The sequence below is a fragment of the Anguilla rostrata genome, chromosome 12 (genome assembly GCF_018555375.3).
Source record: "Anguilla rostrata isolate EN2019 chromosome 12, ASM1855537v3, whole genome shotgun sequence".
Lineage (NCBI taxonomy): Eukaryota > Metazoa > Chordata > Actinopteri > Anguilliformes > Anguillidae > Anguilla > Anguilla rostrata.
In genome coordinates, this window is record NC_057944.1 from 18,053,902 (window position 1) to 18,065,454 (window position 11,553).

At 39.6% G+C, this 11,553-nt stretch overlaps 1 protein-coding gene across 1 annotated transcript; it reads left to right on the top strand.

Annotated features, from left to right (window-relative positions):
• Positions 1–6,729: 6,729 nt before the first annotated feature.
• Positions 6,730–11,553, top strand: LOC135236100 (extracellular calcium-sensing receptor-like). The gene is made up of 6 exons (XM_064302290.1): positions 6,730–6,919; positions 7,091–7,382; positions 7,545–8,354; positions 8,588–8,815; positions 9,486–9,609; positions 9,832–11,553. Exons 1-6 carry the CDS (start codon positions 6,735–6,737, stop codon positions 10,743–10,745), a joined length of 2,553 nt encoding a protein of 850 aa, XP_064158360.1. The 5' UTR covers positions 6,730–6,734; the 3' UTR covers positions 10,746–11,553.

Genomic DNA, 11,553 nt, shown 5'->3' on the forward strand with positions numbered 1-11,553 from the left:
ATGATGTAGCACACCTGGGGTAGAATTAGTGATGATCAATTTCCACAGACGTTCTTTATCCACCTTTTGCTCGGTATGAACATCTTTACACTGCAGAGAAGAATCCGTGGGATTCGCTGTAGCTCATGCAATTATGTATCTCGTGCACAATAAACATTGTCTTTCTCGTTAATGATTGTTGTGCGATATTTTTGAAACAACTGCCTTGCAAAATGTTACCCCTCGTGTTTCTAGTTTTGCTAGCTAAACTATTTGAGAATAAAACTGAGCTGGGTGTTAAATTAGCAATCAGAGCAAGAAGAATAAAACAAAAACAAAGGAGATTTAATGAAAAAAGAGCATCAAGGCTGAAGGAACATATGAGGAAGCATAATAAATGAATAACGCTAAACCATACTACTGGATTTTTTTATTTTATTTTTTTCCGGCTTGACATCTTTACACAGAAATCAGACCTGGCTCTGCTCCACCTATACCCCGAGGTTAATGCTCTGTGTAAAGATTTACTTTATTTCGATCATTATAATAGATTGATGAACTTGATGCCAATGTAAATAACGGTAACGTTAAGGCCAGTTCAGATCAATGATTCGCAACGAGACAAAACGGTTTTAGAATGTTGCAGAGAAAATTACAGCGGTGTGAGCTGGTTAGTTGCAGAGTGTCTGAAGCCGTAGCCTGGGGTCTCAAAAGACCCACCTTGTCAAATCGCCAAGTGCAGTTTTAGAACGCTTACAATCAGACGTCCTGGAATTTTGCAAGTTGCATCCAGTCTCGTTGCGAATCATTGATCTGAACTGGCCTTTATTTAGCTACATTGCAACACTGCAACAAGGTAGCGTTGCATTCAAGAGCGTTTTTTCTCATTGTTAGCTGACATTAGATTATGTTAATTACATTAGCTACCGCAATGTTGCCTGATATGAGAGATGGCTGCTGTGCGCAACGTTGTCTAAACTAACGTTGCCTTTCTTGACATGGTCCGGTAGCTAACGTTAGCTGTGCAAAAAGCTATGTAAATTAGTAACTTTATATTGTCATCAAATGTAATACGAAATCTACATCAACAAATGTGACCTCTCATGTTACACAAAAACTTTTTAGGGTTCCATACAACAACCCCCCCCCCTTCTCTATTATTGTAACGCTAGCAGACACTGGAAAAAAACAGTACGCCGCTCACACTCACAAGTGAGTTGAAGAGCGAGTCTGTTGCGTTAGCTCCGCCTACACTCTCTGGTGGACCAACCACTGATGGGTGATGGAAAACATGTCACTAACTGTGCGCCTGTGATTTTTTCCCAGGAATGTCGCCACAGACACCCAGTTCTTTAATCATAAATAATAATAATAATAATAATAATAATAATATATATTAATTAATATAACAATTGGCTCAATCACCATTGTGTTTGAGTGGGGCCTGGCAGGGTCCCCCCAATGCATACTACTGCCACTTTACCCACTGTCTGCTACATTGCAAATTCCGTGTCGTCTGGTCTCCCCCACCTCTGCGGTCCACCCCCACTTTCGTCATTGCCTCCACCCTGCCCACATCTGTCGCCACCTGCTGCTCCCCATCACCGCCACCCGGCCCCACCCATCATCTGAGCCACATCATGTATTTTAATGAAAATCTTTGAGATTATTACTTTAAAATTGCTTAAATGACTGATCAGCTTGGAATTCTAGCTTTGCATGTGGTTACAGGGCTGTGCAGGTTTATTCATTGCACTCATGGACTGCAGACGGAAAAGTGATACCTGCAGCATGCAATTCATGGCGTGCATAGATATTGATGGTATTAATGAATGTATTTTGAAGAATTCAATAAATATATTTATAATTATGCTCAATGATCCATATCACATTATCATGACATGATGAATAAAACACATTATAATGCACTCATAATGTTCTATGTAATTATACTGTAATGCTTTTGTGACAACGATGAATGTGTCATGAATGCTTCATGAAGATGGAGTTGATGTAGAATTTTAGCTACACGCATGCCATATTAACACCATGAAGAGCAGAAATAACCATTTGTACGATAACCATAATCAGATAGCATTGGAACTGACTTGTTATTCACAACATATTTGGGTACAAGTTGGTGTACACAAAAGGTAGTTTCACACTGAATTTATGAAAAGGAACATTCTATCATGTGAATACATTCTGTATGTAATTGGGAAATGATCTGATTCCAGTACTGTTGACCTACTACGACAAAAAACCTCATCTCTCGTTCGCTGCTAGTGGTAATAGATTTTAAAAATTAAAGGCTATTACAGGTTGTACTATCTGTCAAATATCTGTATTTTCAAAAATAATAGCAGGAAAATATTAATTTGAACCAATTTCACATTTTAAACAAACTTATTCATCAATAAATCTGACATGTGGCACTAATACAGTGCAAAAATAACTAAATTTAGCCAGCCAATCAGATGCCAGCAGTGAAAAAGTAAACGGACAAATTTATGGAGAACAATCTCTTATAGGAGCCTCCGCAAGCCTATCCTACGGGTTCCATCCTCAGTCCAACGTTCAGATGGAATACATCAACCAGAACCTGGAGACCATCCTGAGGTACCACGCCACAGCCAGCCCTTCATCCTAGAGTTAGCTACTCACCTGGGCCGAGTACGCCCGTAGAACCCTCCAGAGCTCATCCACAAGGCTGTCGCGAGTGCCAGTTTGGATTCTAGCCTCCCCTGTTTCCCGAGCTGGAGGAGGTGGTAAAGTACCCTCTATTTGAGCCTTTGTCCGCCGCTGTGACCAGACATGGAGGCATGTAACACAAAGAAACCCTGGGTATGTTAAACGTCCTTCATAGCATACCTCCCTGCACCAAGGAAGTAACTGAACACATCTGACTAATTCCAAACACTTGTGAAGCCATTTGTCCCAAATGTTATGGTGCACAGCAATGAGGGGTCTAAGTATAAAAAGTGTTGTAATTTCTACATGATGAAATTAAAATGTATATACATATACTGTATATATATATATGTTTATATATATATATGTGTGTATATATATATATATATGTGTGTGTGTGTGTGTGTGTATTCAGTGGTTTAGGGCAGCGGTCCCCAACCCCCGGGCCACGGACCGGTACCGATCCGTGGGTCATTTGGTACCGGGCCGCACAAGAAAGAATAAATAACTTACATTATTTCCGTTTTATTTATTATCTGAGTCTGAACGATGTTTTATTTTGAAAAATGACCGGATTCTCTCCCTTACATCTCGGTCACGTGATACGTTAACGCTAAAATATAACCCACAAGCAAGCAAAATGAGTAAAAAACAGACGTCTTTGGAAAGTTTCTTTGCGAAGGGGAAAAGGCCCAGTGAGGAGACAGAAGAAGAGCCTACGACTTCCAAGAAAAAGAAAGCTGCATTTAACAGACAATACCAGGAGTCCTACTTAAAATATGGATTCATCGCGACAGGTGATTCCCACGCACCATGCCCGCTCTGCATAATATGCAGCGACCGGCTCTCTAATGAGGCAATGAAGCCTTCAAAACTGCTTTTCCACTTGCAGACCAAGCACCCTGCATTAAAAGACAAGCCCTCGGAGTATTTTGAAAGAAAAAAACGGGAACAAGAAGGACAGAAGCAATTACTGAGGGCCACCACATCAACAAATGCGAGTGCACTGAGAGCATCATACTTGGTGGCTAACCGTATTGCTAAGGCTAAGAAGCCATTCACTATTGGTGAAGAATTGATCCTGCCCGCCACTAAAGACATTTGCCGTGAACTTCTAGGAGAGGCTGCGGTTAAAAAGATAGCACAGGTGCCTCTGTCGGCTAGCACCGTCACTCATCGCATTGAGGAAATAGCAGAAGACATTGAGACACAATTGTTGGAGAGGATTAATACATCACCGTGGTACGCACTCCAGGTTGACGAGTCTACAGATGTTGACAACAAGGCAATACTACTTGTTTATGTGCGATATCTTTATCAGGAGGATGTGCATGAGGATATGTTATGTGGACTATCGTTGCCAACCAAAACCACAGCCACAGAACTATTCAAGTCGCTGGATGATTATATATCAGGAAAACTGAAATGGTCCTTTTGTGTCGGCATATGCACAGACGGAGCTGCTGCCATGACCGGACGGCTGTCTGGTTTAACTGCTCGGATTAAGGAGGTTGCACCTGAATGTGAATCTACGCATTGTGTCATTCACAGGGAAATGCTGGCTAGCCGAAAAGTGCCAACGGAACTTAACAGCGTATTGAATGATGTCGTTAAAGTTATTAACCACATCAAAGCACACGCCCTTAACTCGCGCCCGTTTGAGCAGCTTTGTGAGGAGATGGACACGGAGCACAGACGCCTTCTCTTATACACAGAAATAAGATGGTTATCCCGAGGGAAATCGCTGGAGAGAGTGTTTGAATTACGAGAGCTGCTGCAGAGATTTCTCTCAGAAAAGAAGTCACCGCTGGCAGCACATTTCAGTGACGAGGAATAGGTCGCAAAACTGGCTTACTTGTGCGACATATTCAACCTGCTCAATGAACTCAATCTGTCACTTCAGGGGAAAATGACAACTGTCTTCAAGTTGGCAGATAAAGTAGCTGCATTTAAAGCCGAACTGGATTTGTGGGGACGGCGTGTGAACAGAGGCATATTGGACATGTTTCAAACATTCGCTGGGATCTTGGGTGAGACTAAGCCCGAGCCTTCATTCTCCCAGCTGGTGCACGATCACCTGTCTTTGCTTTTAAAAGAGTTCGAGCGCTACTTCCCAACCACAAAAGACCCACGAACTGCCAAGGAATGGATCCGCGACCCATTTGTCAACAAACCAGCATGTCTGTGCAAGAAGAAGATCAACTGCTGGAGATCGCAAATGACGGCGGCCTTAAAAGTATATTTGAGACAACAACTCTGCCGGAGTTCTGGATTAAAGTCATGGCAGAATACCCTGAGATCGCCACAACAGCACTGAAAACCCTGTTGCCATTTCCGACATCTTATCTGTGTGAAGCGGGGTTTTCTGCAGTGACAGCAACCAAAACAAAATTACGGAGTAGACTGGACATAAGCAACACACTTCGGGTGTCATTGTCTCCCATTACCCCTAGATGGGACCGTCTCGTTGCAGAGAAACAAGCTCAGGGCTCCCATTGATTTAGCGTTATGGTGAGTTAAAATTTTCATGCACTTTATATTCGTTTTTGTGGTGTATCTGTATCTTATTTTTAAGGCATGTTTAAGCGTTACCATAGCGACCAGAGAGCGTTAGGGGGCAGAGAGGATGTTACTCATGTTATGTTGTTGGCGCGATGTTACGAGGACGCTGCTAATAAAGTTGCATACGAGTACACAGTGGATTAACGTTTATTATTATATTTACAATATACCGCAGTTTTTATGCCGGTCGTATCATTTTATTTTGATACACCTTAAAGGCCGGTCCGTGAAAATATTGTCTGACTTTAAACCGGTCCTTGGCGCTAAAAAGGTTGGGGACCGCTGGTTTAGGGTATCATTTGCCGCTGCTAAAACGACAGATCTACCCAGCAGAGGCAAATATGCATTTTTTTTTTTTTTTTTTGCGAACAACTTCTTGTTTGCACAACCACCACCAGGTACCAAATGAGAGCACTCAAAACCATATCTAACAGTTAACAACTCAACCGCAGGACTCACAGACAAAATGGAACAAAGGCTTACGATCAAATTACCACTGTTCTCATTTTAACGGAAAAGGAGAGGAAAATACAATTTAGCCACAAGCTGTAAATGGGGACATGCTTGTTACCAATAACATTTTTGAGTGTTTTTTTAATGTTATTCAGAAAGCTTTGTGGTCAGATTATAAAACTCAACAAAGGTCAGATTGTTTTGAGCACAGTCTATAGGCTAACATCATCCATGTTAGTTTCACTTAGGATATAGGGGAGAGTCGGTATAAATGTAACGCATCATAAAAGTGACACGTTCAATAATTATATGATTTTAATTCCTTAATTGTATCATGCAGAACACATGTGGAAGCATCTGCATTCATTATGTTTCTCTACTCTACTTTGTTCAAGCTTTTCGTTAAATTTGTCACCCGTCTATATACAGTATATATATATATATATATATATATATACCTCCTCTCATGCCATGCCATGATTGTTGTAAGTGCATGCAATTAATCATTAAAATGAGGAAAAAATGCTGATTGAGTCCAGGTCTGTCTTATTTATATAGTCTAGCCAAAAGAAAGAATTGTTCATTCTATTTGTATAAAGAATCTTTGCATTCCTCATACCACATCTAAAATATGCTCCTGGGATTATTTTAGATATTAACATGTATCATCGCTGGTCTGAAAACACTGACTGTAATATTTAATCAGATAATTATACAAAATGAGGATGGGACTTAAAAGTGTGTATTTATGCATTTTCCATTCTTTTATGTTGGTTTGATTATGGCTGGAGAGTAATACACTAATGTATGCAACATATTTCACCCTGTTAACATTCTCAGTTGAAGGAAATTGGCACCTCCTTCATTTGAAGCCTGACGGTGATTTAAGTTCACCATTGAGGATTGTTGTCCTGGTAACACATACTACATAAATATGAACCAATAATGCAGAATTCCAGATTGAGCACATGCAAATGCAGTTCTACTACAGACGATCAGACATGCCGCATGTAATGGAACAGAAAGAAAACTGGTTGGCAACGTTGCTCATGCTGCTGGTGGCTGCTTTAACTGGAGCAAATGACCCGTTGTGTAAACTACTTGGGAAACCAGAATATCCCCACTTGTCAAAGGACGGCGATATCATCATCGGAGCAATTTTCTCATTCCATAGCAGCTGGATAGACAGGAATCTGTCCTACACACATGCACCTCAACCTCTCCAGTGCACCAGGTAAGTTACACTCATAAAGTAATGAACAGTACCAGTGTGGAACTGAAATGAACTAAAAGATTACAAGATTTAATTTCTTTTCCATCTTATTTTAGATAATACCTAAAAGGTTTGTTTACAATTAAAGGAAACTAACTAAAGTGCAAATTGTGTCTATCATGTTTAATCTAGAACAAATCTGAGATCATTCCAGTATGCTCAGACGATGATCTTTGCCGTTGAGGAGATCAACAATAGTACAGATTTGCTACCCGGCATATATCTTGGCTACAAGATGTATGACTCCTGTGGCTCTTCTGCAATTGCTGGAAAGGCAGGACTTGCACTGACAAATGGATATCAGGATTCAGCCTCAGCTGCTCCCTGCTCGGAAAGGGCTGCAGTTCAGGCAATCCTTGGAGAGACTTCCTCTTCACCCACAATCGCCATATCTACATCCATTGGACCATTTCACATACCTTTGGTAGGCAAGTACAATCATTCAACATCACAAATAATAAAATAATTAAATCTAAAACTATGAAAAAGTTCAATTGTAATCAGCGCTGATACTGTATAACTGATACTGTACTGGTATAGCTGTTTCAAAAAGGTTATAGTTAAACGTTCATCAATCTCTTTACAGATCAGTCACTTTGCTACCTGTGCATGTCTCAGTGACAAAACCAAATATCCATCATTTCTCAGAACCATTCCCAGTGATTATTACCAGAGCAGAGCTCTGGCTCAGCTGGTGAAGCACTTTGGCTGGACCTGGGTTGGGGCAATTAGATCGGATGATGACTATGGATTCAATGGCATAACTGCATTTATTAAAGCTGCCCAACAACAGGGGGTCTGCATTGAGTATTCAGAGCCCGTTTTCAGAACATATTCTAAAGAGAAATTTTTGAGGGTTATAGAGATTATAAAGCAGTCCAGCTCTAAGGTGATTGTGGCATTCCTCTCTCACATGGACATGGTGGTACTGCTCCGTGAACTAGCCCTCCACAATGTCACAGGCTACCAGTGGATTGGCAGTGAAGGCTGGATCTCTGACTCTGCCAAAGTGGAGGGTCACCATGTCCTCAGTGGAGCAATAGGCGTCTCAATTCCAAAAGCAAATGTTACAGGATTAAAGGATGTCCTCTTGGATGTTCGACCACTGAATTCATCTGGCAGTGCTATTTTCACTGAGTTCTGGGAAACCCTGTTCAGTTGCAAATTTCCCAGCAGGAATACTTCAAAAAATGTCAAAGCGTGCACTGGTACAGAGGATTTGAGTGGAGTAGATAATATATACACTGACTTATCCCTAATGCAAATTTTTAATAATGTCTACAAGGGAGTCTATGCAGTGGCCCACACACTCCAAAATATTTTGACCTGCAGCAATAATTCTCATCTGTCAAACAGAAATACATGTCTCAATAATGAACAACTGACACCAGTGAAGGTATGTACTGTTAAAAATGTATAATTTGATTAAATTACACTCATTACATGTCATTTTACTATATCAACTGCATTTTATGATGATTTTAAAATGTCTTCATAATCCTAAAATTACGCATACAATCAGCATACTTTTAATTTTACCTCATTTATTAAACATTTGACTGTCTGTTCTTGAGAGAATGTTGATCATTCATAATAAAAATTTGTTAAACCTGGGTACATTATCTACAGTTTCTACAGCATTTGAAAAAAGTGCGTTTTAAAACCAAGGAGGGTGAAGAGGTTTATTTTGATGAGAATGGAGATCCACCTGCAAAGTATGAGTTGGTTAACTGGCAGGAGAACAGACAAGGCCAAATTACGTTAGTGAATATTGGACTTTACGATGAATCTTTACCTATGGAGAAACACCTAACCCTGAGAAATGTGTCAATTGTGTGGGCACAAAATGCAAAACAGGTGCGTTGAAGAATAAATAAAAAAATATATAAAAATGAAAAATGTTGGTTTTCACAATTGTATTACAAAAGACCAAGATAAACAAAATAAAAAATACACCTGCCTCTTGAATTTTTTAAATGGTGTGGCTCAACATTTTACTTAATGACGTTGGGTCTTTTAATAGCTTAATACCTCTCACATGGAACAACTAAGCACCTGCGAATATGTAATAATCAGCCATTAGATTAAATAAATGTGAGAAATGTTTGCTCCACCGGACACAGAACAGAAGGCAGCAAACAGTAGCGCCTGCAGCTGAAACTTCACAGTGCCCATTTTCCTGTGCACTGACTCTTCTTACTAAATGCACTGTTGCAGTATCTCGCTGCAAAACAAGCTGTTGATAAAGGTTACCAATGCTTAAATTAATAGTTTATGGCTGCTTTATTTAAAGAATTAGAGAAACTAAACTAAATATGAGTTTAGAATATGAGCTTTTTCTGTTTTGAAATATAAAAAATGACACCATATTAATATGTTTTATCTCTTTAACAAATCCACAAAATGTTAAAAATTAATGTTAATTCATTTTCAAGGAAATTAGTTTTGACATTAAAACACATAGTTCCTGAAAATTAAATGTGCTTCAACAAAATGCAATTGCATTTACATCTCATCTGTACTGCAGGTCCCTGTGTCAGTGTGCAGCGAGAGCTGTCCCCCAGGCACTCGGAAGGCTGTGCAAAAAGGAAAGCCTGTCTGCTGCTATGACTGTGTGCCCTGTGCTGAGGGAGAATTCAGCAATGCCACAGGTGATTATGTATTGCACAGCTTGTAAATGTGGTGAAACTGATTTAAAAATCAAGACAATGGCTTGGATTTGATCAACATTTTTAGTTAACTTATAAAAACCTCTGTTTTCCACAATGTTCACTACAATATTAAAATTGATGTTTTCACAAAATCCATTACAAAACGATCAGTACTATCATATTTCTCCCTGCTAATGCTCACATTCTTTATTTTCTTTTTAGATTCTATTGAGTGTGTGCAGTGCCATTCAGACTATTGGTCAAGCAAGAAGAGAGATGAATGCATCTTGAAGGAAACAGAATATTTATCCTATCAGGAAATTATGGGAATATTGCTTGCATCAATCTCTTTACTTGGGACATGCACAACCAGTATTGTGGTGACCATTTTCTTCATATACAGACACACCCCCATTGTGAAAGCCAACAACTCAGAGCTGAGCTTCCTGCTGCTCTTTTCATTGAAACTGTGTTTCCTTTGCTCTCTTACCTTCATCGGCCGGCCCTCTGAGTGGTCCTGTATGCTGCGCCACACTGCGTTTGGGATCACCTTTGTCCTCTGCATCTCTTGTGTTCTGGGGAAAACAATAGTGGTGTTAATGGCCTTCAGGGCTACACTTCCAGGCAGTAATGTCATGAAGTGGTTTGGGCCTCTGCAGCAGAGAATGAGTGTTCTTGCTTTCACTCTCATACAGGTCCTTATTTGTGTGCTTTGGTTAACAATATCCCCTCCTTTCCCCAACAAGAACATGAAACACTACAAAGAAAAGATCATTCTAGAATGTGATGTAGGATCAGCATTGGGCTTCTGGGCTGTACTGGGTTATATTGGACTCCTCTCGATATTGTGCTTTGTTTTAGCTTTTCTGGCTCGTAAGCTGCCTGACAACTTCAATGAAGCCAAATTCATTACATTCAGCATGCTCATATTCTGTGCAGTCTGGATCACCTTTATACCAGCTTATGTCAGCTCACCTGGAAAGTTCACAGTAGCTGTGGAAATATTTGCTATTTTAGCTTCCAGTTTTGGGATGCTCTTCTGTATTTTCATACCAAAATGTTATATTATCTTATTAAAACCAGATAAAAATAACAAAAAGAACTTAATGGGTAACAGGCCACCGAAATCTCTGTGAAACAAATATATTCATAGCTGTCTCTCAAAGACAATGAGTGACAACTAGAGCTTTCACTTTTTAATTAACAATCTTTCACCAATTGCTAGTGTCCTGCCTTGATTGACATATTTTAAATTAATTTGTTCAAATCTGTATGTACATTTTTCAGTCACTGCCAAGCATTCATCTGTCTGAGGAGGATGCACATCAGCACATCAGATGAAACCCTCAAGTTTTATTGAGAACTGAGCTGCAGAGCAGTGAAGAATATTGTTGGAGAATGTTAAAAATGCTTAAATGATTCATCAGCTTGGAACTCTAGCTTTGCCTGCAGTTATAGGGCTGTGCAGGTTTATTCATTGCACTCATGGACTGCAGACTGAAAAGTGATACCTGCAGCATGCAATTCATGGCGTGCATAGATATTGTTTTTACATGGTTTTAATGAATGTATTCTGAAGAACTCAATAAATATATTTATGATTATGCTCTATGATCCATATCACAGTATCATGACATGATTCAAACCCATTATAATGCATTCATAATGCTCTATGTAATTGTATTGCAATATTTTTGTGACAACCATGAATGTGTCATGAATGCATTATGAAAATGGAGTTGATGTAAAATGTTAGCTACACGCAGGCCATATTAACACCATGAAGAGCAGAAATAACCATTTGTACCACAACCATAATCAGACAGCATTGAAACACACTTGTTATTCACAACATACGTGGGTACAAGTTGGTGTACATAAAGGTAGTTTCACATTGAATTTATTAACGGGAACATTTTGTCACGTGATTACATACTGTCTGTA

Excerpts from the sequence above, each read along its gene's own strand:
- LOC135236100 (XM_064302290.1), top strand. The coding sequence starts at position 6,735 with ATGCTGCTGGTGGCTGCTTTAACTGGAGCAAATGACCCGTTGTGTAAA. Across the intron at positions 6,920-7,090 it reads CAACCTCTCCAGTGCACCAG|AACAAATCTGAGATCATTCC; the intron begins GTAAGTTACACT and ends TGTTTAATCTAG. Across the intron at positions 8,816-9,485 it reads GGGCACAAAATGCAAAACAG|GTCCCTGTGTCAGTGTGCAG; the intron begins GTGCGTTGAAGA and ends TCTGTACTGCAG.